Source organism: Syngnathus acus, chromosome 2 (genome assembly GCF_901709675.1).
Source record: "Syngnathus acus chromosome 2, fSynAcu1.2, whole genome shotgun sequence".
Lineage (NCBI taxonomy): Eukaryota > Metazoa > Chordata > Actinopteri > Syngnathiformes > Syngnathidae > Syngnathus > Syngnathus acus.
Window position 1 is genome coordinate 5,872,987 of NC_051088.1, and position 26,206 is coordinate 5,899,192.

Genomic DNA, 26,206 nt, shown 5'->3' on the forward strand with positions numbered 1-26,206 from the left:
AGACAAAGATGACTGACCCCTGACATAGTATGTTTATACAGTTTCAATTTGAAACTATAGCTACGATCTGAAGCAGTTTTATTTGACTGCATACAATATTACTGAGGAAAGTCACTTTTACAAAATAATTTAAAAAAGATACTTTTTTTCATGATCATTTTCATTTGACAAAGTTTCATGTCTAGTTCAATACAGGCATATCTAATGTACTGTACTATGTGTAGTTTATTCAAATGGTCATGCAAAGCTACCAGGATCATTCATATTGCTGCAACGATTCCTCGGGGATATGAATAATTTTAAAAAAGTAAAAAAGCAAACAACGTTGTCTTGCCGTCTTATTTTTCCTCTTGTATCATTTCCAGTTAAAAGCTACTCAGTCAACAAATAAAAGTTGACTCTTGGACTAGGTTTGGATAATATTGGTTTAACTGTAGCTAGCAGGCCAAACAAGATTTTTACAAGCATGTGCAAGCGTGCGTATCCTGTTTGCAGGCGTTTTCTTGTTGTTAAGATGTACCTGCATGCAGTGGTAATGGGTACTTTTGCCATTGAGGTGGCAGCCGTGGTAGTAGACGCTGCAGTCATCCAGAGGGCTGAAGCGCATGAAACCGTGCTGCAGGGAGTTATCCCTCTTCTTGTGCATGTTGTAGTGCCTGATCACATCCTGCTTACTGGTAAACCTCTGCAAATGGGACGAGAGGAGCAATGGAGGGAGAATGTCAAGCAACAGGTTAAGTGTTTATTTAAACCAGGCACAGAATCCGTAACATGTCACTTTATCTCAGTGGAAACAGCAGCTGCAGCGACCAGTTGGCATTTGACGAATGGGGGCTTATAATGGTGAGTGGAGGGTGCAGGACGCCTCAAAATATATATATTTTTTTTTTTCTCCCGCTACGTGTCTTCTTCAAATACAGGCAGCACTGGGACAGAATGGGCTTCCTTGTGTGAAGTTCCCACAAATATCGCTTGTTCTGTTTCTTTCCTGTTACTCAAAATGTCTACTCTTACACTTACTCTTAGGTTCTTGGGGACATCATATACAATTTTGACTGTAATTTGTTTTTTTCATGGCTTTCAGGCCTCATCAGTCTGTGCTGATAAAACGTCTTATTCAAGCCATAACTGCTTTTTGTGCTAGTTACAACCGATTACTCCGGAGCAAGAGCTTTTTTTTTTTTTATAAACCACTCAATAAAAATTATTCAATTAGGGTTTCTGGGTGTAGAAAAAAAAAATTATGTAAGCTGCACAGAGTAAAAAAAGCGAAATGAACAAGCCAAGCAAGCAAAAACATTTTTCCTTTCAATTTGCAGAGATAAGGTTTCACATTCAATTGCTAAAAATGGAATTTAAATTCATGAACACTTGCTTTCGCTGTCGTTTATGATGAGTGCATGCGCTAAGAGACCTCGCATCTAAAATGACTAAATAAATGATCCCTCCCACACGCAGCAGTTAGAAAGCAGAAAAGTGACTCCTCAGAGACCCGCAGCAACCGAATCTGCTGTAATTAGCCTTAAGCTGATGTAACAGAAACTGTAACGGGAGACGTGCAAATCAATGAGACACTTCTGTCTTCAATCCATATTCATCTCCAGTTGAGGGGAGAAAACATCAGAAAGAAGTGTTTTGAAAAGCAACTAATTGCTCTACAAAGTAGGCTAATTGCTGTGTGTTGTGTTCCACTCGCGCACAAAATATAAAAAAGCGCCTCTTCATCGCTCTTGGCCCGTTTCCCACCACCTATTTTTTCCTTTGACTCACAAAGCAAAGACTTCATTAGGATTCTTAATATACAGCTCTTTTAGAATTTTCCTGGGGAAAATAAGCCCCCCCGCACGTCGGAGCGTCAGTCTGGTGTGGACCGGAAGACGAGTGGAAAAGCAGTCTCCCTACATTCGATCCATCAAGGCGTCCAAAATAGGCCTTGGAGAGAGCTGACTGGGAAAAAGATCTAATTTTCAGGCGAGTGGTGATGAAGGTTGGGAGCCACTTGCTACAATTTATTTTAGGATTCCCACTAGTGTGGCAAGATGCACACACCGTCCCTCATGTACAAGCCCATGAAAGGAGAATGTTAAGACTCAGCCAATAGGCCAGAGGCTGGCAGTGGGATAATATTCCAGGAGTGTGTGTCATGTAACATTTCATGAGTTATCACTTCGAAAGGGACTGCTCATCATGTGCTTTTTTTCCTTTTCAGGGAATTGACACCCACAGTGCCTTGCGGAGAATATTTGCACAGAAGCAGCGGCGCAACGCAGGCCCAAGCATGGAAATTGCCGTGAAAACCTGAACTAACGCTCTAAACGATGACATGAAATGATTTTCCTTTGCATTCCTCCCACAGTGCGTATCGTCAGACTGCGAAGCCGGAACCTGAAAACTTGGCTCTTTTACGCTTTCCACCTCTTAATCAATATTTAGTGAGAGCTTATCTGTCGCAAACAGTGGCCAAAAAAAAAAAAAAAAAAAAAAAGCTGTGGTGGCTTTAGTCAGAAAACGGTACAGAGAGGTGATGCACGGACATTTAAGACAAATCCATATGCTCCAGCAAAGGCTATATAGTTAACTTGACATTATTTTGTCTCCTTCCTAACCCTTGGTAAAATGCAAACAAAAATGGGATTAGAGACAACAAGTGGTACATTTTTATAAATGATGGAAATTGCTAAATAAATAACAGAAACATAAACACATTTCAAGCTCGCACCAGTAATAGCCAGAGGACGCTTGCAAACGAAACAATGCTTTGTTTGGAAAACCACAGGCTAACAAACTTATTATTAGTTAAAATTTGGCAGGATGTTATGAATAATCAAAAGATGACACATCGCATTGTTTGTCTAGGCACGGCTCCTTTTTCTTTGCATAACAAAAACAACATTTTATTGGAACTCTAATTTGTTCCCGAGTGAGGCTCAGTTCTTGAAACTATTAAAAGGTTGCAACATTATTTCTACCAGAGGGGAGCATGATGACATTCATGTTGAGCGGACATAAAACATGTCATTGAGTTCTGTTCAAAAAGTGATAGATTACTCACGCTCACCTGGTAGTTACACTCGGGGTCCATGCAGTGGTAGTGCTCCCTGTACTGGTAGGCACAGTGCACATGGCCACAATGTTGACTTCCGGAAAACCTGAAAAAATGAAAACGACACACAAGAGACAAATACAAAAAGTCAGTCATTCTGTTTTTTTTCAAATCTGGCAACAATAATCCATAAATTCAGAAGGAATTTTGAATAAATGTTATTCACGATAATGTGATCCAGTAAAGTGGAACAATGATACATTTAAACACTGAAGCACAAGGCAAATAAGGATTAATGAGAATAATAAAAAGAGCAAAAATAATTATAATGGGAAAGGAGCACAGAGTTGAAAATGATTGCCTCCTACTGAGATTATTGTGCATTCCAGTGGATTCAATGGTATCACATTTTCAAAGTTCTAATGTGGTTCGTTTCAAAACAAAAGGAACACTGTGACAATGCACATCCATGCCGTGGGGCTTGCCGGCAGATTAATTTTGGTCTCAGTTTGCGTAACAAAAAAAAGAAGACTTGTTTAATTATGTAAAAAAATGCAGTCTTGTGCAAAATTCAACTAAACCTTTGCAGGAGTGCATTGCAGTGGTTCTAATGCAGACGGAGCTTGCGCTGAAGCATTGCGATGCAGTGAGGAACGGTTGGACCAACTGACCATAAAATGAGTCATGCTTGTTTCCTGATTCCAACAGCAAGACGAGTTTTGTGTCACTTTAAAGAGAATGTCACACGCACGCATTGTAAAAGCTAAACAGTGTCCTTTTAGCGAAAGCAAGGCTCAGACCTCCGCACTATGCACTTTGACCCCTTGTTTTTTTTCTTGTACGATTTCTCCGCTGTACATAGTCGCGGGCGAAAGAGAGGCCTTCTATTTCGGACAGATGTGTGACAATAAAGGCTATCAAAGAGCCTGTCAACAGTGAAAGCAGGTGCAATAAAACAGGTGAGCGAGTTTTCAAAGGCATGGCGCGCATCTCACCTTCAAAGTAGCGCCGCATGCTCACAGCCCACTCCATCCACCGCTGCGACAATTTACCAGTCTGTCACACCAATTTCAGCCAAATTATCTCCATTTATTGCCAACGCAGCCGTAAGACACACTTATTACCCACACCCAAGCCCCCTGATGCTTTATGTCTCGACGCTGTGAAAATCCTTGTCAAATCGATGTCGTTATTGTATTATTTGGGTGGAAAGGGTCTTATATTTTCAGAAGTAGAAACATGCTGTTTTTTATTTTATTGTTATTTTTTTACCCTTCACCATCTTGTCTCGTGTGATGCTCGATAGGAAAAGGCTGCTGCCGCCTGCTACAGTACAGCAACTTTATGGCGCTGATTATAAGCCAGACGATGATGACTGTTAAAATCCTCCAATTACCAGTGAAAACACACAAATAAACATTGCACCGCTGCTGCCAAGAACTCCATCTGCTAGCGCAAGAGGAGAGGAGGGAGTATGTGTATGCGTGTTTGGGGGGGAGTGAAGGGGACTAAGTAATATTTTTTCCCCATCTCGCTTTCTGTTTTTTCCTTGTTCAGATTATCCCAGAGCTGCATTTACAGATCACTTTGCAGAGTTCATTAAGCTAATTGAACGCCATATCCACTACATTTTCATTTTTTTTCAAGTTGGATGCATGCGTGTGAAAGTGGCTTTGCGTCTGTAGATGTACATAGTAGAGGGGGTTTAAAAAGCAATAAAGCCAACACATGTCTCAAACATTTGTGCTTTCTATACACTGGTGTTCCTCGTGCATACAAACACAGAGAGCCCCCCGAGACTGCGGCCCACCCCTCCGCTCATTGCCCAGCTGTATCACTTTGCCTCTGGACAATTCCCACTTGCCGCGTCAGGGGCCCTAATGGGCCGCCGCTATTCAGCTGCAGATTAAATATTAATAACGCCACGATGCAGAGATTGCAGCGCATCTCCAGTTACAATAGAGACACAGATCAAAGTGGCCACGCAATTCGTGGGTGCATGAAAGCGAGAGGGAAAACTGCGACGAAGCGTTACCAGGGAAGCCTCAAATGTTTTGTGGTGAGGAGTTAGATACGTTTTTTGTTGTTACAAGCGTTGGACACAAACACGTGGACAAAGCTGGTTTTCGTGTGCTCCAAGGAGGAGCCTCGAGCCCCTGTTACTACCTCCCACTCAGTGCTACATTTGCCCTTTTTATGAGCTCTCCTTTCCCATTTTTCCATCCCTCCTTTCTCTTTCGCTCCAACCCAACCCGACACGGAAATTGAAACTGTATCTGAGCTTATCTGCAGCCTCCCCGTGCATCAACTGCCGAGATGTTTAGACAAATTTTATGCATTATGCAGTGCAAATATCAAAACAGTTCTTGGCAGTGCCAGCAGAAGCCTCATTAAAAATTCCTTAATTAAATCTTCGTGCAAAATGTAATCAGTCCAAGGAAGAGGTTTTTGTGCGTGCGTGTGTTTGCACGTGTGTGTCAGTGCCAAGGCTTTGATTTGTGCCCTTCATGTTATGGCTTGGAGAAGGAATCATTAACGCCAAAGCCACTTTGGCTTTTCAAATGCTGCTTTTCTTTCTTTTTTAGACGGAATAAACAAACAAGTGATAATCACCTTTGAGCATCAGTTCAAAATGAATCCAGAAAAGGGGGTGGCGGTGGGGGGTTCAGGCATTGTTCTGTGGCCATCAAAAGGCACCTCCACTTCGCTGATTTGTTTGTTTTGTCCTTTGTAATTGACTGACATTTTAGCCATTTAACAATCAAAGGCAGACCTAAGGAAAAGCCCTATGCTCGTTATTCTTGAACTCACATCCATGTTATCTTGCTTTCTTGCTATTGCTTTATTACCAGTAGAATATCTGCCTTCTGTTACAAAGGTGGCACAACGCAACCATAATCTCTCTCCAAACAAAACTTGCTGGCAACAATACACTAACTTCTTTTTATTCATCTCTTTGATAAAAATTGTGCATGTTTACAAAGGCGTGTTGAAAGGCAAATAACCTCATCGCCATTCTAATCGCCATTCTCTTCCCCGTCTACCAGCATTCTTGTATTCTACTTCCAAGACAATGACTGTGACGCACGTGCTGATCACATTGAGGCAAACGCTCCACTTCTTTCTTGTGTTAGCTTGATCATTAAAGTGGGAGACAAGTCGGAAATGTTCTTGACAATGGCAGCCATTTTGCCACTTGCTGTCGACGGAAAATGACATCAGTGCTTAAAGGCTCGGGTAACGACTTTTCATCATGGCTCACCTTTTGTCGGTTTGTCATGCAAAGTTCACAAGATTAGCCCTTAGGCCTTTAGACTATTTAATTCATGTTCCACAAACACAATATTAATCAGACTACCGTGTTTAGACTACTGACGCCAAATTGAACAACTAGTTTTCTCCGAGGCCATGTAAAATAAAAGGCATGTTTTTAAGACATACTGTATGTACTCTCTGCGAATGTATTCGAACATTTACAGACACAGGCACAATCAAGCCATTTCTTTTTCATTACCCTTCATCCCACTCGCCACATAAATTGAAGTCTTTCTTAATCAACTCACTGCGCATGGAGCATCTTCACCGCAGAATCTAGTTATAGCACTGAATAAAACACCATCAGCGGAAATGGAAATGCTTTGTCTCTGTTTGAATGTATTGTTTTCATGGGTGCTTAGCATGACCCAGTGAGGGATTTGCATACCTGGCGATGTATTTCTGGTAGAGGTTGACGTCGTCGCTGGCAGGTTTATCTGGTGGCAGGCCATTCCTAAGGCGGCAGAAAACACAAAAGGGACAGGATTAATGGCAGGTTTGGGCTGCCTGTTGTTAATAAACACAAAGTGACACAATATTTACTTGCGGAAAGTTTCGACTATCAATTCACATTTTCTCGTGGCAGAGCAGCATTTTCCCGTGCCATATGAATCAGAGATGGAAGGAGCACACATTTGATGCATGGCCTTTCAGCCAATGGAAGGAGAAATGCAGGAGCAAAAAGGACATTAATCTTTTATGGGGGTGTTTTGGTGAGTGCTTATATGCAAAACTGGATAATGGGCTGGCGGAAGAAAATTCTATCCTCTTTATGGGACTACACAGACACCCAGCTGATTCCATTTGGACTGGATTCAAATAGATAGCATTTTTTTCATCCAAGATAAAATTCCCTTCGTAAGTAAACTATCTGTAGGATGACAGTTACAATGCCACTTTCAGCAGCGGCATTTAGCTCCACGTGAAGCTCCACATGGGGAATGACCTGAGGTTAATCTGGCCCAGAGGGGAGGACGTCCTGCCAGACCATGTCTCGCACTAAACGGGTCAGTTAGCCAAGCTTGTAGCTCGTGTGAGCCATAATCCAACAGCCGGGGGCAGACCCTGAGGGAGATGCGCCTGAGGGCTCTTGAACGCTGCCTTTGATAGTTCTCACCTAAGCAGAAACGAGATTAAAACTCATCAAACAGTGGTTTGGTACCGCTAGGGCACACATGCCTACCTCTCGTTGGATTGCTTTAAAGCACACTCCTCAGGCATGTGCCCCTGTGACTCGCCGCTAGGTTAGCCGTGACTCCAAAGTAATTAAAGGGAGGGTTGTTACACCCGAGCCAAAATGAACCAAGTCAGTCACTTGCGATGACTGTGCTAAATCAGTCTCCGAGGGGCCTCTACAGCGAGTAAACACTTCATGTGCCTTCGCTACTCATCATGTCGCCGTCCTATTGGGCTCCATGCACTATTTCACACTACAGTGCGGTTGGCTTCCACGGAGGTAATTACCTTTACGTAGCGCAAACTGACTCGCTGTAGCAGCCACATGTGTGTGTGAAATCACAGGAGCTCCAAGCTGCTTCTTTGAGAACTGTAACCCTGCACCAAGTGTGTTATTTCAAATAGTTGTATTAAATTGTTGAATAACTTTTAGGTGTATGTATTGTTCATCTCATTTTACTGGTCACCTAAGTCAAATGTTGAAGACAAGATTGGCAGAGCATGTTCGTGGAAAGGGGAACATGTGAGCAGACTTACTTAACGGAGGACACGGTGCCAGTGGTGATGGAGTCAGTTTTGGAAAAGCTGGACTTCAGGTAGTCAGATGTGGTGAAGCTTATATGGCCCGTCTGGTCCACGGTGAGTCCCGGTGCAATGCCGGCCCCAGCTGTGCCAATGGTGGGTACACCAGGAGCTCCAGGGTTCCCCGGTGCGGTTGCAAGGATGTTGGGCATGAGCGAGCCGTCGGGATTCCCTGGCATCAGCTTCTGGATTGTTCTGATGTCATATTTGGAAGGGCGGCCACCTTTACCGGTCTTAAAGGCGATGGCGCCGCCCATGTCGGGGCTACCGTCACCTGGTTTGAAAAGGTTCAGGAACTTGACGTTCTCCAGGTCATATTTGGAGGGTCGTTTAAAAGCATTACCATTGGGCTGAATACTCTCCCCCATTTTTAATTTCTGGATGAAGAAGTCATACTTGGAGGCTCGGGAGGCCATGTTCTGCAAGTGAGAGGGATTAGATGACTGTGCGGCAGCCAATGGAGCTCCTCCTTGTTGCTTGTGATCCAAGCTCGTGGGGAAGATCTGAGCCTTGGCCGCTGGATGGCCACCGGAGGTCTGGGTCATGGTTGAACTTTTGTCTTGGGACAGTTTTGAATTGAGGTCATCTGGTTTGGGTGGGGAAGCATGCATGGGCCAAGGTAGGTTCTCGCCAGCCTTTAGCTTTCGGATGTACTCTTCATACTTGGAGAAGCGAGCTCGCCGAGAGGCCTCTTCGCTGCTGAGGGATGAGGGGTCTGAGGTAGCGGCTTTGAGCTTGTCAAAACTGAGCTTCTTGTTAAGCTCATCCCGCATATGATGGTCATCATAGCCGAACATTCCCAAAAACTCGTTCATTGTGTTGGCTGCGTAGTCTCGGAGGGCAGATGCTTCACCTGAAACAACGGGAAGATCATATTTTATATCATATACGTATATACTATCATATACAGGCAAAACCTTGACGACCTCTTCATTAGTATCCCATCAGTCCAGTATTTTACATCACTAAAACAAAGTTTTAAAATATCATAAAACAAAACTGAAAAGTACATACAGTATAAGATATATCAGGATAAAATACGCAAATATGATTGGATGAACTAAAATACTGGCAAAGTGTTCTACACAACAGGCTTGGTGTACTTTGTTTTCATTTGACAAACAATCAACAGGCAGTCTGAGGTAGCGCTTTTCCTGTTTTGGTTTCACGTTAAGCTGCTGCAGAATTTGCAGGTTGACTTGATCGAGCAAATGCTGAACACAAACCTTGGATATTTTTGAAACGGCTTATTGTGTTTTGATTCTGGCTAAATCAATTCACGACAAACTGATTTTTTTTTGTGAAAATTGATTATGTATTAATTGTTAAATTACAGTAAATGTATAAAAATTATATCCACTGCATTTTCAGAAGAAAGAAATGACTTCCAACTTTTGAAACTGTCAACAAAGTAGTTTTGTAATTGTTCTTTAGAAACGAGCATGTTGGTATTTGACAATGTTGAATGCTATTTATTACTTTGAATCAATTATCCTACCTTCAACTTCTTCGCTTGTTTATTCATTGCTACACATATTTTGCTACCCCCCCCACTTCCCCAAAAACTCACTCACGTGTTTTGTGCTTTCTAAAAAGAACAGCATGTTCATGATCCACTATGAGAACTACTACATACGCTCTGGCAATTCCTCGAGGCAGCATTATCCACATTCCTACATAGAATAGTGCTCAACATTTTGTAAAATGTTTTTCTCCAAAGTTCTCATGACTGCCATTACCCATTTAAAAAAGTGCTTTATTACTTTTTCAGCCGCAGAGCACACTTAAGCTGGTCAGAGGTAATACCGCCTACCACTCATGTAATTAATACACAAATATTTCAGCTCCTGTCTCCAATTTCTCCGTTATTGCTAAATGAGTTGCTGTGCTCTGCTTTTCACATCTCCTGCGTAGCATGTAAAATAATCCCCAAATTTCCACCCACTGCTTTGGGGTCGCTCTTCTGCGTGGTGGATCAGTGTGAAAGAGTATCCGGTGGGTCGAAAAGGGCATGAAACATTTAAGAGGAATGACTGAAAGAATGAATGAGCTGGCCACACATTATTCCACCAAATGTTTTCACATAAACTTAAACTAGAGTTGCCTCATGTTTCCTTTCACCTTTTTAAATATTTTTTTTAGCAGGGGTACAACTGACAACATTTAAATGTGCTTCAATACACATAACTGGACTAAACCTTCACAACAGGTGTGACTGACTTGAGAATGTCAGAATGGACTTTGGTGCTGCTGTATATTTTCAGGTCATTTCAGGACCCAGTGGATCATATATCTCTAAAGTTAGGGTAGACTTGCCTATACCGGTTATAAGACCAGATGGCGCGTCACTGCACTACTTGAGGTATAATAAAACGGTTTCAATCACCATGCATTTTAAATTGCCAATTCGAAAATTAAACATATATCATAATCACTTATGTAAACATCAACCCTGCTATGATTAATCCGTATTGACTTTGAGTCATGTCCTTTTTTTACACCAGTGCAAGTATTGTATAAAAGAAACATATGGAATTTGTGTTGGTGCCAATATGCTTTTTGAAAGCATTTTATTTACTTACGGTATCATCATTCTGTGAACGAAGAAAAAAATGAGCGAGGAGTGTATATTTAAAGAGGGAGCCATGTGCGCGTGCTATCTGTGTAAGGCAAATGATGTTGGCTTGCAAGGATTAGGGCTGCCACACACAGGAGATAACCTTTTTTTTAAACAGAGCAAATGACTTTTCCCACTCAAGCCCTATCAGACTGACGTTTAACGTTCTATCGATCCTTTCTAATGTGAACATCATGGAAATCTTAATTCATTAATTTTCTTTTACCCACTGAAGGTTCTCTTTGGTGTCACTGGAAAATCTTTTCCACTTGAAAATGCTACAAGATGCAGACCTTCCTTGTCTCTATTGGAGACAATTAGGCCACATTTTCCCTCGCAGATATGATAACAGATGGGCATTATATCTCCTTTAGGCAAGCCAAATATGGACATCAGTGTGGCATAGCTGGTCTGCAAACGGGACGAGAGGCAGAGGTGTCGCTGATGATAAAGGTCCACGCCAGAGGCTATATATGGACTAATCTCGAGACGGAACATTTCCAGGCTTGTCACTTTGGAATCATACCGGCACTTGCTTAAAACAGATATGGATTTTTTTGTCTACATTACATTACGTTACATTTCATACTAACTTAAAGTAACAATATGAATAATTGTCTTATTATTCTTATTTTGATTTTGTTGGTTCATATGAGCATTTCTTATTTCCTGTTGACTGGCATATAAAGACGGGGGCGCTCATTCGACATTGAAATCATCTTGAAAATTATTCAAGAGTTTTGCACTGATAGGAAATCCCGCACGATGCTTCAGCGAGAGGAGTTAAATGTTTTGAAGGTCGCAGTTTCTCTCATTGATCTTGCAATGTTTGTTAATTACATTGTCACTGATGTTGTGAGAGATAATTAAGCCACTATGTTTATATGCATAATTATGTGCACTGCGCATCAGCCTTTGAACGACAGTGGAGAGGGAGAGAAAGAGAGAGGGAGAAAAAAAACGTTTTAATTGTGAGCTGAGCAGAAACACAGAAGTATAGATGCCCTACTTACAATCAAGAAAGAACTCTGTCTGAAGGAAACAAAATGAAGTGTTGTAGTAATACTCTTTTAGACACATTTCATTATATATTGAAAGACAATAAGAACAAAAATGAACACCACAGAAGCTTTTTCCTTTTAGCTATGTCTACCAAATTGGCATTTATTTTTAATTTAGTTTTCAACTCTGCAATATTACTTTTTACTGAGCATTCTTAAATGATAATTTGTGTTTTAATTAGGACTGTTAGTTTAAATTTTTTGGGAATCAATTTTTCTAGTAATTATGCCATTATGCAATTAAATAATTGGCTAAAATTCGTTTTTTTGCATTAAAGTGTTCTAGGTATATATTGACAGACCATAAGAACAAAAATGAACACCACAAAGCTTTTTCCTTTTAGATATGTCTACCAAACTAGCATTTTATCTTTGGTTTAGGTTTCAACTCTGCAATATTACATTTTACTGTGCATTCTTACATGAAAATTTGTGTCTTAATTAGGACTGTTGGTTTATAATATTTTAGAATCAATTATTCTAGCAATTGTGCCATTATGCAAAGAAATAATCGGCTAAAATTCGTTTTTTGCATTCAAGTGTTTTAATTTGTGTTTGAATTAGGACTGTTGGTTTATAATATTTTAGAATCAATTATTCTAGCAATTATGCCATTATGCAATTAAATAATTGGCTAAAATTCGTTTTTGCATTGAAGTGTTTTACAAAATAATGTTTTCCTGTTGAAAAAAATTGTTTTTATTTATTTGGTGTTGTGTAGTGATTAAAAAAAACAATGAAACAACAATTAAGAAAACACATGAGCGAGATCGATGTACTCACCGACCTTTCAGAAAATGTTTTACTTACTGGTTTGGTCGTGGGGATGTTTGAAAAAAAGGAGATGTTTGAAAATGTCTTATTTTAATTCAACGCAAAAAGGGCGGCTGGCACAGTGGTTCGCTGGTTAGCACGTCTGCCTCGCAATTTTGACGTATGGGGTTTGAGTTAATCTTCGGCCTGGGGGAATTTGCATGTTCTCTCTATGCCTGCGTGGTTTCCCTCTGGGTGCTTCATTTTCCTCCCACATTCCAAAAACATTTACTGATTCCTATTAAACTTACTGTTGGTATATGAAAATGTTTGTTAAAGTAGTAGTTCCTATACAAAAAAAATACCCATGGACCAAATCAATGACATCATTTCTCCTGTGTATCTTCTTTTCGAGTGATTTAAAGGGAGGGCCATGGATGCTATGTTTTGATGATGATTCACGATCCCTTGGTAGATAATAATGCTTGCAGAGCATAGCGAAGCTGATGGTGCAGCAGTGGCTAACTTTAGTGAGCTTAGGACAATCAAAGACTCAATATGTAATCCTGAGTGTAATATGAAGCTTAGCCCGGCCCCGCCATGTGCTCTTGACCACGCACAGCTGCTACAACTGCCTGGTGTTGTAAGCCTACTCCATTTATGAAGTTCTTCATACAGTTTAGCACACAAGTTCCTATGTTCCCCCTCCAGCAGGCCAGTTGAATCCGTCTTTAGTGTAATAATGTCATTGACTATTCATAATGCAACTCTAGAGTGTCACTCTCCAATGATGGGCACACTTAAGCTTGTGTGCATGTGGCAATCTCTCTCTCTCTCTCTCTCTCTCTCTCTCTCTCTCTCTCTCTCTCTCTCTCTCTCTCTCTCTCTCTCTCTCTCTCTCTCTCTCTCTCTCACACACGCATGCACGCACGCACATGCATTTTGAGCCTTTGCCTCTTAATACCACAAGAAGGAATGTGTAAAATGAGGGTGCTGAGCCATGTGACTGGAGGATGGTCAGCCCAAATGTACCTGGAGAGGAGAAGGGTGCTTGGCGGCTCGGGGCCTCGCTCGGCGGCATGTAGGCGTCAGGCTTGGAAAGCCTGTCGTCAGCATCTTTGTCGTCGTGGTAACTGCCATCCTGAGAGCCAAGCAAGGGCTCCGCCTCCTCGACGTTGTTCTCCTCGTCGTCGCTGCAGCCTTTGGGCTGGACCATGTAGACACCTACGGGTGGGGCGTCTTTGTCGTCGCCGTCTTGGAGCTCGTGCTCCTGCTCGTCGCCGCCCTCGGGCGCCGGCGGCTCCTCGCCATACTCGCCATTCACCCACTTTTCGATGGCCTCGCGTCTCTTTTGGTCCTCCTCCAGGCTCTGACTCAAACTCGGGCTCTCGCGGAAGTTGGTCTCATTGTCATCGTAGTGGGAACTGCCGCGCTCGCTGTTTTCAGCTACGCTCTGGTCTCCTTCGGCATTTTGTGAGCTACTGTCGCACACCACCTGGCGGCTCAGCTTGGCACAGATAGCGTTGAGTTTTAGGCCACCTTTCCTTTTGGCGGCCATCTTGGGTTTTCCTGAGGTCGTTTCAGTGCATAAACTCCTTTCAGCTGAGGAAGGAGAAGGAAAAGAGTCGATCAGAAGAGTGTCACAATTTGACGGGCGAACCTTGGGGTTCGTTGCAAACCTCACAGTCATAAACAACATTGAATTTCAAATATCACAATGGAAAAACAACAAACATTGAATGGTAACCGCCGCTATTAATAACCCCCAAAGCACTTAAAAAGAGCACGGGAGTGAGGACACAGAGATACTGTACATATCTTTCCAAGTGGCACCTCCACTGGCAGCTCAGGGTGGTGGAAAAAAACAAGGAGAAAAGAGCAGTGGCAGCTGAAACCACAGACAGATATGTATCACCCCCTCCCCACATCCCTTAAACCACTATGCTACTACAGTACAAGTGGGCAACATAATCCTTCACATGACAGAGCTATAGACACACTGAAATGTTATCTTCACTCGCACCTCAAGAGGCTTTGGTCCGGTCTGAAAGAGGGAAGCAGGGCATAGCTTTAAAACACGTTGGAAGTGGAGTCAATCAAAGAAAGTTATTCTGACTTAGAAAAATCCTTCAAGCTCTTTGACATGGCCAAAATTAGTTCATTTTTATTTATTGTACAGTGCCTTGCGAAAGTATTCGGCCCCCTCGAACCTTTCAACTAGAAATGACTCACAAATGTGTCAAAATAAAGTTAGATTTGGGCTAGCTATACTCTATTTAATTCTTGTGTTTTTCCTTGAATTTAAATTTCTTCAATTCTTCTGGAGAAAGTCACTTTGACTCAAAATCAGACAAAGGTATGAAGCATTGGGGCCTCAAATGTAATACATATGAACAAATACTTACGAGCACAAGCGATGATTAAAATGAAATTGCGTACCGGCTTATGATTAAAAACATGAGCCTTGGACTGTGAGACCGATTTGATGTTCAAAGTCTGAGGTGACGGTAGTGCGTCATGCAAAAAACATGCAGCAAGTTAGCGCGTTTGACATGCGACATGGATGTGCCGTACGGGCCGACCCCCCCTCGGACGGCCTCTCTGAACAATAGAGTGTGAGAGAGTGCGCTTTGGGGCGGTAACGGGTGGCATTATTTCAACCCAAGTGGGTCTATCTTTATAACATGTCCTCTGATGAGGCAGGAACAGCTGCCTGAGGCATTCCACATCCCGAGCTACCTTTTTAGGGCAGAAAGTGGACTCTGTTACCTTTCACTTTATTTCCAGAGCCACCAAAGTTCACCTTGCAACGGCATTTTGCAGACTCTGACTCAAGGCCAGATTTTTATCGAGGTTGTAAATAACGACGGAGCGACGCGACGTTCGTGATATTTTTAAAAGTTGTGATCTGTTTTTTTCATTTCACGTAAAGCTCCAGCAGCCGGCTGGAGCAGATATTTATTCTCGTTGTGTTGACTCTGCATCTCGCCTAACATAATATGCGCGCAATTTCACTGGAGAGGAATGCATGATATCATAGGTTGCAAAGTTCTATCTTTAAGACTCAATTGACTTTCTATAACAAGTGCAAGCCACTTCATTTTCCCTCGGCCATAAAACGCAACACAATCACGCGTGAGCCATTGCTGGCATTATGTAAATCACGCCGGCGCAACATAAAATCCTGTTTTCATTTTCTTTTGCAAAGAATCATTAGAGGATATACCATTGGAGGGAGTGTACAAATCACCCCGTCAGCGGACAATGCCAGCGACGCTCGCCACACATGCTTTCTCAGTTACTGTATTTACATTGCACACTTCCTCAGTGAAACAATGACTCCGGGAATGATGTCGTTTTGAGAGCTGGGGGTGGGGGCAAGTAGCAACGGCACATTACACCAACAAATTAGTGTTAGACAATTGCAAGCAAGGCTGAAAGGGTAACCTTTTAGAGGACAGCAATTTTTGGGGGGAAAGGGAGGGGGGGGGCATGGGGCGGGGGCTGCTAGAGAAACAAAATCAGCTGGAAAAACTATTAGGAAGTGGAAGACATAAATTTCCAACTTTTTTTACAAGTACACTCCAAGGAAGATTGAGGTCATTTGAGTGTTGCAGTGGAGGTCTTTTTTTCTTTTTACCGTGTTCCGTATTTCATGCTTTAACTACCTATTCCTTTGCATTGCCATCTCTGGATCCTCATAGAAAATGACCCCTGCACAGTTGTTTCTCGCCGTGAGAGACTATTTATGTAAGATTCTCTTTTAACAACAAAGAACGTGAGCAGAACTTACTTAAAAGCCTCCTAGGAGGATGGTGTTAAGGTTGGATGGTTTATAGAAGCTGTCTTCACCATTATTTATGCTGAGGTTTCTGTCCGCAGCGGCTTTTTTTTTTTTTCTTTGCCCTTTGCTTACATTACAGATTGCTATGGTAACACTAAAGCTGTTTACCTCAAGTCGTTTGTGTGCATGATAGCGTACAATGATATCAAATCTAAGGGGACCTACATGAAAGAACAACTTTTCCCTCTGGGAGAGACTCCTCCACCTCCCAGCGAGTCCGCTAAGCGTTCTGCCTTATTAATGAATATCAGGAAGAAAAACAAGGCTGCCGTGCGGATTGGACCGATTTACACTTTGTTTTACTCTTGTGTGCTAATTGTCAATGAGTTGACAGCTCAGTCAGGATTGTGAGTTGAAAAAAAGGAGGTGGTTTGAAGTCAAACATAACATCTGAACCTAATTTCTCCTACTGCTTATGTTAAGTGTGACACTATTTTTGCTGGAAACAGTGCAGAGCAAAGAACAAGCACCATTTCATGTCTGTATAAGGCCAAAAACTGAAGAAAATGATGGGAAATAATTCAATTTTATTTAAATGGGCTTGGTTCCGATTCAAGTTGAGTCAGAAAGTTCTTTTTAGGGCCCTGCTTTTTTTCATAGTCGCTTGACACTCTGTGGAGCTGACAGACGACTCCCCAAAGGTCTTATTTTTTAATCATTTATTTTTTTTGTAGGCGCTCTGTTTGTGTGCCAGAATGATATCACACCCAATCAAGTGGCGTTTCAAATCCTAATAACGCTGTTGGAAGTGCATTATCTGTGTGAACGCGAACAGACTGTAATCAAGGCGGCTTTCGAGTAAAGCGTGCGGGAATTTTCATGATGGCTGTGACGAGCGGGGGTCACGGCTTTACCTCTGTCTGGCTTTACATCCGGGTCCAATTCTTTTCCACTGATGGTATTATGGTGAAAAACAAATTCAAAGAAATTAAAGGACAACACACAGATTGTGTCACAGCTAAGTTGGCTTTCTTCATCCATTTTGCTAGTACTTTATGCCTTATGCTGTAAATAATTACATGTAGATTTTCTTGTGCGGTGCCGCTATAAAAACCAATGTGCGGACCATAAATCTATAGTATAGTTTGTTTGTGGAGCTGATGAGTTTTATAGTCCGAATAAGAGTGGTAGATGTTGATGTAGACCTACTTTATTGTCATGAGCGCACTAAATGCATTTGGCCCATAACAACTATTTAAATGTATTTGTTGAAGATTCCTGCTGAGTTCCAATATGAATGATGCAGAGGCAAATAAGTAAGCAATATCTGGACTTAATTAATACAAACAGGGTCTGTGAGATGGAGATTATTTTACATGATGCAACTGAGATTTGCTTTAGCTTATAACTTTATGAACCCTTGGTGGATGAATCAATCAGTGTGTACCTCCTTGAACCTTGGCTGTGTCTTTGAGATATGTGTGTGTGTGTTATCCAAATTGCAGCGCCCATCACAGGCAGAGTGTTTAAAATTGTTCTCCTGCGCAAGGAAGTCAAGCGGAAAGTCACTGGGGGACGTGCGCCACAGCGCCTGAACCCCAGCATCTGGCCCCTTTTCTCATTTTTATTACACAAGAATAACAATAAGCAAGGTCGTCAACCCCTGTGTGAGATTTTGCTACACTTTTCTAAGAGTCTGTGAAGCTGATGCCGAGAAATTTCCATTTTTCCGCATCCATATTTAATTGAGTTTTGTCCCAGTGGTGCGGAAATGATTTGTTTTTTGCTCTCTGTTCACTTGACTCCTCTTCGGAGTCGCTAACCCTGATTAAGACGTTCCCGTTAATTTCCCAGCGCACACCTTTTTTTTTTGTGCATTAATGGTTCTGATCGTCTAATTAAAACTTCTCAGCTCGGCTGCTGATCACCGCTCGTTGTGCCTCTGACCTGAAGTTTTAATTGCCGCATCAGAAGCGATAATAATTTTGAGGTTCTGATGATTAAAAACAATGCCATTGCCAACTAGATGATAGATGAAGATTTGGGGGTGGGCACATCACGGGGAAAGTTTATGTGAAGTGGGGATTGAGAGAAGAGGCTGTAAAGAAGGGTGTGTACTTCCAGGCAGATTACAACTGGAGGTAGAAGGGCTGGCAGAGCATATTGAGCCGTGCCAGCCCACCTGAGCCTCAGCGTCTTCCTGAAGGAACCGCTTTAGTTGGTGCTGGGACAGCGCTCCCCAACTCGAATGTAAATCTGCTCATTTCGGCGCTCCCTGGTTGACGGGATGTTTCTGTTTCCTTTTATGAAAGAAGATAATAGCAGAGTAGACACATTGATCACAAATATGACTGAGCAGAAAGAGTCAGAAGAACAGAAGAGGTGGGAGCCTGCACGCGGCTGTGGAAAACTTCCATGACTATCAATTTCTAACAATTTGTTCCCTTTCAGGTTTTTTTTTTATCTTCTGGATATCGAATGGATTTTTGAGGTTCCACTGCAGGATCGATGCATGCGTGCAGGTGTGCAGCGACACGAACATGGGTCAGAAAATCTTCTTGGCACACCCCTCCCCTCACACAAATCTATTTTATTATTAATCAGGTGCTCGCACATCTGCCTGCTTATTTTTCTTTTTTTATTCTATGAGCTATCAAAAAAGCACTTACTGCTTTCAATCCAGAATGTGACCTAACCCTATGTGCCATCTTTCCAAAAGGGCTACCCTTGAATGGCCCATTTGGACGCTTTCATATTGGCACCGTCTACGAGTTATTGTCACACACGAGCCTTTGAGCTAAGCGGCATGCTCCCGTCATGTCGCCACAAAACACAAACACGACGTTACGGGGCAAAAGCGGACGCTAAAGTAAGAAAGCCGCACTGGACGACGGCCGAAGAAAACAATTGAAGTGCGGAGGGAAGAGGAAAAGATGTTGAACTTGAGGACAGATACGCCCTGGGGCTTGATCACAAACAGTGTAATTATGGTCTTTTCCAGGGCAGAGGACAAGCAGCCGAAAGTGGTTTGAGGGCAACGAAAGGATCTGACATGAGTGACAAGACCCATTGTGGCAGCATCGCACCAAAAAAACCCCAAATTTTATTCAGTTTGCTGCTTTGCGTAATTCACAGGGCACATGGCTCACTTGTTAATATTGAATGCCAAGTCTGGACTCGCAGCTGGAAGCGCGGGATGACTTGGCTTTTTGGTGTTTCAATTTCACGAGTCCAGCCGTTAAATAAATACACAATAGGCACACACGGTTCAGAAGCTTTTGCTGAGAATAGCAAGAGTAATTTATTCTTGCAGCTTTGTTTTGGGCCTCAGCTTCCACGTTCACGTTCAAGACGTTCGCAGGGGTGCAATTCGATAAACCGAGCACCGCGGTAAATGAGCAGACAACTCGTGTGTGAGTGTGTTTGTGTTTGTGTGTGAGTGTTTGTCCCACGGCTGCAGTGTGTGGCACGGCAGCAAGGCATCGTGGGTAGTACAGTGGAGAAGGGGGCTCAGCGATGCACCTCTCAAGGGTCCTTCAGCTAATATCTGTACAGATTAACTGCTTCACTTGTAGTTTGGTCACGGGGATCTCGCTTTGTCTTTGTGGCTTGTTGAGAGTGAGATGATGCCTGTTTGTGTGTGTGTGTGTGTGTGTGTGTGTTCAGAATTGTTACACACTTTTTGTTTGTATGCAAAAGACAATTACCCGCTGGTCAAAGAGGTCAGATGCTCTAGACTGACGTGTCACTGCACGTCGTAATCTTTTGGGGTCATATTTAATTCAGCACAATCCGGAGATACACTGCTGAGTAAGTCAAACTACACACAAACACACACACAAATACACACACAGTGTCAATCCTCCAGGGTAAACTCAGCACATGCCGCTCCATTAGTTATCAATTAAGTCTTGAAATCTCCACCTGGCATCACGCTCACAACAATGAAGATGACACACACAAACACACACACATATACACGCACACACACACACACCATCACCACAGCTCTCAACAGGAGGTTGAGGATCTTTTTTTTTTTGTATGACGGCATGTGTGCGAGCGAATGAGCATAGCGCATCGGTGTGTGTCGATGTGTGTTGGTGCGGGCAGCACTTTTGTCCATGAGGTTAACCTTGATGTGAGGCCCTGTCAGGCCAAATAATGTCAATCAATGACACACAAGCCCTAATGTGGGGCCTAAAAAGCCGGCTGTTTAGATCTTTAGACATGCCCTCTTTCACCAGCATATGAATGGCATTACAAGGAAATGAGCTGTGGCATTCCTCTAATAAGAGGCTTAAGACATTTTGACAGCATATAAGGCACTCCGACATAAAATAAATAAATAAATAAAATCCCTGATGCCGGGCTCTAAAAAGAGAGGAGAGGGTTTCATAGCTACTGTAACTTTTCTTTATCCCCTCGCATGTGCCTGAGGACTGACTTTATTGATGTCCAAGGTTACCTTTCAATTTTGTTTTTCTACTTCTTGTTGACCTCCATCATCATCATCCCCTGATATAGCAGACTTTCCTTTCTCAATAGACAAAAGAAAAATGTCTTTCCAGACATTTATCATTACCTGCCTTTAAAATTCTTGCTCTTTTCTTCTGAACTTCAGATTTAACAGTTGTCTGTTAACATGTCACCCTGTTCAATCTCACTTCTCTATCTCACATCCATAAAATTATACAGCACAAACTTTGCCGATGCTTGATTAAAATTTGATGAAACTCGTTTCTTTGTAGGACTGCAGGAGGAAGTGAAGAGAAAGAGTCTTCCTGCTTGTGGGATTTCATAGACCTCCTCATTGATACTTCATTTGTTTTCTTACAAGCAGGATGGAAGCGACAGTAGTAAGTCTGAGATGTCAGTAGGATATGACTGTTGCGCATGCATACATATGTGGCTGGGGACAAGTGTATGATGTGCTGCTGCTGTGCATACTCACCGGCCACAGTACGTACGTGTATTTACAGACATGTGACAAATATTTGTCTTTTACAAATAGAATAGTGTCAGAGAGTTATTATTGTGGGTTCAGTTTGCAATGGTTTAAAGCTACAGGTCATATTTTGCACACTCTCAAACAAACCGCATCATTTGGGTGGAAAAAAAAGAAAACTTTTTGAAAGACCTTCAGTAGGAAGTGGAATCAAACATGGCAGTTTTCACCTGAAACAGGAACAATGTTGTTTCTGGGAGTTCAATCGAATGAGGAATGCGCAGTGACTGTGTTTGAAGGTGTGATAAAACAATCCTTTCAAAAGGGGTTTGGGAAAAAAATAAAAAAATAAAATGAAACAAACAGAGCTGTGTGACGGTTACCTATTTTGGTAAACTGAACGAAGTGCTGTTAAGTTGACTCAAACAAATAAATTAGCTTTTTATAAAAACCACTGAAACTACTTTAGCATTCTACACCAAACCAACTTTGTTTCCTGCATCTTCATGACACTTGAGAGAAGCCGCTCACTAAGCTGTCACACGCAACAACAACTGACGCTTTTCAGACCGCGCAATACTGAAGGTTTAAAATATAGTTTGACTTGAACTCGCGACGGCAAAAGCCGTAGCGACGAACGCTGGCTTGCAGCATCCAGCTGCCCGTTTTACATTTCTGCAACATTCATATTCCTCTTATTATTATTTTAAAGTGAAAACGGATACTCCGTTGAAGTGCAAATCTGATGAATTACAGGAGCAGATTGCTGCTATTAATTATTAAAAGGTATTTTATAAATATTCAGGTCTGTCATGCATCTAATAATGAACGCTTTAGAGGAGGTTACTTCCCGTGTGCATCCTAATGTGTCAGAAAGATCACTTTTAATCACGTTTGTGTCAGCGAGCGGCGGGTTGGGTGAAAGAAAAAATGAAATCAAGAAAACTTGACTGCTTTCTGTACTGATGACAGCCTCTCGCTGTTTGCTCATTTCACACGGTGCCTCTTTGTAATTCTTCTGCGACTGGCCCATCTGAGAAGGTGCTCAACACCTTTCAGCTCCTCTTCTCTGATTTGAATGGAGAATAATGCATTGGCAGCACTCTACCTTCTGGACACACCTAGTCCCACTGCTACTGCTGCCATATGCTGTCTTGATACATATTCATTACACTTTCTCCTGTGTTGCTGTGCGATGAGGCTTAAATGAGGAGTGCCTCAGAACTTCAAATGGAAAGAGGAGGTGGAAAAAAAGAGGAAAAGGTGCAGCACGTCGAAAGTTTTACTTGTTCCATCCCTGAACGCTTTGCTCCATTCTTTGCTCCTCTCTTCTGCAAAGAGCGCACACACTCAAGTCAAGAAGGAGCCTTGTCGGTTGCGTGCTTTTCCCCAAAGGTCTTCAAGAAACGGTGACTGTCACTGCAGGGGCCTACATTATTAACACGTTGCTCAAGTATAGCCGGGCTAAAAAGTGAATGGCATCTTTTATATGTTGTCATCAAGTATCATCCTCGAGTGAAAAATATGTTTGACATTATAGGTTTAAACAGGTTGATGGCCAATCACAGCACTTAAGTATTTATCATGTATAATTACTTAAATGCAATGGCACACCAATGGCAACAATCAACGAAATAAGCCTAGCCTGCTTTTGAACCACAGGCATACTTTAGTTAGAGGTTACACTATTGAATGTTACAGATTAAAAGACACTGTGCAATGCACCTAAGCACTGGATCGGAAGAAACATGCACAAACACACGCACGTATGCATACATGTAGCGCTCCAAGATTAACACAGTCAGAGCTGCAGTGATACCCCATCATTATGTGCACACGGGGCCCTCCTTCGTAGCATGCCTGACTCGCTGTCCTCTCCACTGCGTCTCCATGGAGGTAGTAATTACTAAAGTTAACATTTCTCGTTTCGCCGGTCCTCCGACAAAGACTCACTTCCACCATTATTTCTTCTTTTTTTTTTGACACAACTAAAGTGTTTGATGGCAGCACCTGTTAGCGCAAATGAGTGTGCGTGTGTGTGCGCAATGTCATTGTATCATTATGAGATTACTTGGTGGCCAGCTGGTGTGCAATAAAATACACCGCGTGCTATCCCTGATCCAGATCAGTCCTCTGGGTGGACAAGAGCAGAGTGAACCATGATGCGTCACCGCACAATTTGCTCTACTGTACAATGTTGGTTTACCAGGCTGGGATCACAGCGAGGCTCCCTCCTGCAAGTCCTTTTTTTCATTTCCAACAATTCTTCAACTCGTTGCCTTTCTTCTCCTCTCCCGGCGGAACTTTGCCGTTATCAAAGGTGATCGCTTGCTAAGACGCATTTTCTCAAACGTCTTCTTACGCCAGCCATTTCCCTTGCCGCTCTGGGGTAAACGTCACTCATAAAACAGAAGGGAAGATTTGATTGCGAGATCAAAAAGGGAGGAAGGACAGCAAAGAGAGATGGGAGATGGGGGGGAGAAAAAGACAAACGCAAGCCTCCTCCCCCATCCACCAACAAGTGCTGAGGGTAATATCTCCAAGCAAGGACCGTGTTTTCAAACGCAAATACAACAAACTGCCACGAGACATCAAAATGGGCGATTTTGACTTCAGAGGGTCTTTAGATGCTTCAGGAGATGTCAGAGTCGGTCGGGCCTTTGGGACAGAACAGTGAGAACAGAAGGCGCCAGGAGGCACTTAACCAATACAGGAACCCTACCAGAAGGAAAGAAAGTCTCCTCCCAACCTGCCAACTGCTACCAGCCCAGTTTGCGCTACAGTTTGGTACAGTATTGTTTTCTCTTGTCAAAAGTTATTCAGGGTCTTGACATAACAAATGCCACCACATTTTTTTCTGCCACCCTTCTGTTAGGATTCCAGCCAGCACGGAAAGGACCTCAACGGACTGCAAAAGTTGTTTGTGTTTCTAATTTGCAAACAGCCCTAAAACAGTTGACTTGATGTCAATGACTTTATGTAAATGATGCCACTATCGTCATATGGACTACGCACCCCTCAGTGGAAACACAAGTCAGATCAGGATTCAGCGTTGAAAACCATACAGTGGGAAACTGAACTTATCTCTGGCTCTACTGAACTGTGACTTCAGATGCGCAGTAAATAACCCACCTGAGCGCTCTTGTCAGCTGAAAACAAATAATCAACAAATCCTATCTGCTGCTGGGTACCTATTATTTATCAAACTGCAGGAATAGTGACATTGTATTTCTTACAACAGGTACCGGGACGCTCCGGGACGTTCATTCTCTGTGCGTTCGACTGACTTCGAAGGAGATTTGGCTGGCTCATATTCGAATGGCCATTTCTTGTAAAACGCACCACACGAGTGGGCCGAGGAGATGATCAGAGCCGCCCGGTGAGGCAGCAGTTGGAGGAGATCGCGTTTCGTATAAATCAGCTTAAGGGAAGAAAAAGAGAGGGAGAGACTGAGGTAAAAGGACAAGCAAGCATTGGCTCTGCTATATGAGTTTAGTTAGCTGGAGAGTTAGCGCGTGAGTTATGACGAGCAAACGGCTGAGGGACGCTGTATTTATGTGGGGACTGAGTGAGTGTTAAATCCCCAGTAAGAAATAAAGTTGTCCCTGAGCGAAAAGGGGAAACATTTCACTCAGTCACTCAGTATAGGCTTGAAAGAAGAAAAAAAAAGTGTACTATACTTCTTTCTACAGGAAGCCTTATTTCCCAAATTTGTTTTTTGCTTAAAACTGCCATAGATCACATCCAAGTGAATTGAATTCCAAAATTTGAATAGAGAGGTAATGTCCCCCTTGTGAATAATATTTCGGGAAGTCGTGAGCCAAGAAAATGATAATGAATCAAAAACTGCATCTCGAGGCTGACTGAGAAATTGGGCTAAGTGGGGCAGCCAAAGCACACAGTGCACTTGTTGCAGTGCAAAAGGTCGTCCAAGAGAAGTTTTCCACTGTGGTTTCAAGAGGAAGCGTCTTTTTTTTTTTTTTTTTTTTTTTACCTCTTATTATTTGAGGTTACCCTGTACATTATATAATATACGTGACACCAATGTAGCAGTGTTTTTTCCTGAATTGTATTTCCACATAGTAAAGTTGCTTTTGAAGTTGAGTTCAAAAGCCAGACAAGGCACGTGGCCAACGGAAAAGAAAGAGCCTCACTTTGCACTTTGTGCACATCTCAAATCCAAGTCACCCCTCCTGCGCAGCCCCGGCAGCAGTAATAACAATTATGACTAAAAAAGGCTATATTTTTACATTAACTTAAAAGGCTATATCTGTTTTTCCCTTTTTTCTTCCCCTCCAGCCTGTGCGGCCTCACTTACCCTAAGTATCTTCATAAATCACCGGTTACTGTTAACATGTACTCCACAATTCAGTCATCAATCTCCTACCAGGTCAGAGTGAAAACAGAGGGGGAAATGTCTGCTTAGTACAATGTCTCTCTGGTGAATGCAGCTACCACCACCCACTGCTCAAACACACACACACATAAAGTTAAATAACAAACACGCGCCGGCGCACGGCAACCAGAGCGGCCCTGTGGGACACGGGAGGGGTTTCAAGATCGTCATGGTAACACAATCCAAATTCAATTCTGACTTCACCTCTCACTCAGGAAGCTGCTGTCTTATCCAGCTATCTATTTATTTATCCACTTATTTACTTAACAAGACAAATAAACGTGATCCTAAAAGTTCACCGACTTGTGCCTGCTCCTCATCTTGACTTACGAGGACCACGGTGTGGCGGCATGCCAAGGTGGACGCCCAAGGGGCCGCATGTAAATCTGTGTTTGCGCTCAAAGATGCCGTGTTTATTTAAGCAAAAGAAAATAGAATTGTCCGCGAGGAGGATTCGCTCCCCTTCACGACGGCGCGGACAGTACTCTTGAGCCCTCAGACAGTGTTTACATGTGCAGAGTGGAAAATCCC

At 42.6% G+C, this 26,206-nt stretch overlaps 1 protein-coding gene across 3 annotated transcripts in view; it reads right to left on the reverse strand.

Moving 5' to 3' along the window:
* Nucleotides 1-26,206, reverse strand: part of casz1 (castor zinc finger 1) — a 48,092-nt gene that overhangs the window by 20,704 nt on the left and 1,182 nt on the right. For 2 of the 3 annotated variants that reach the window (XM_037244839.1, XM_037244848.1), the window contains exons 2-6: nt 13,580-14,149; nt 8,072-8,969; nt 6,747-6,812; nt 3,053-3,149; nt 521-685 (exon numbers count right to left, since the gene is read on the reverse strand). In XM_037244839.1, the coding sequence (XP_037100734.1) occupies nt 521-685; nt 3,053-3,149; nt 6,747-6,812; nt 8,072-8,969; nt 13,580-14,149 (1,796 nt within the window). The remainder of the gene's footprint in view (nt 1-520; nt 686-3,052; nt 3,150-6,746; nt 6,813-8,071; nt 8,970-13,579; nt 14,150-26,206) is intronic. The other variant, XM_037244855.1, reaches the window with a different exon arrangement.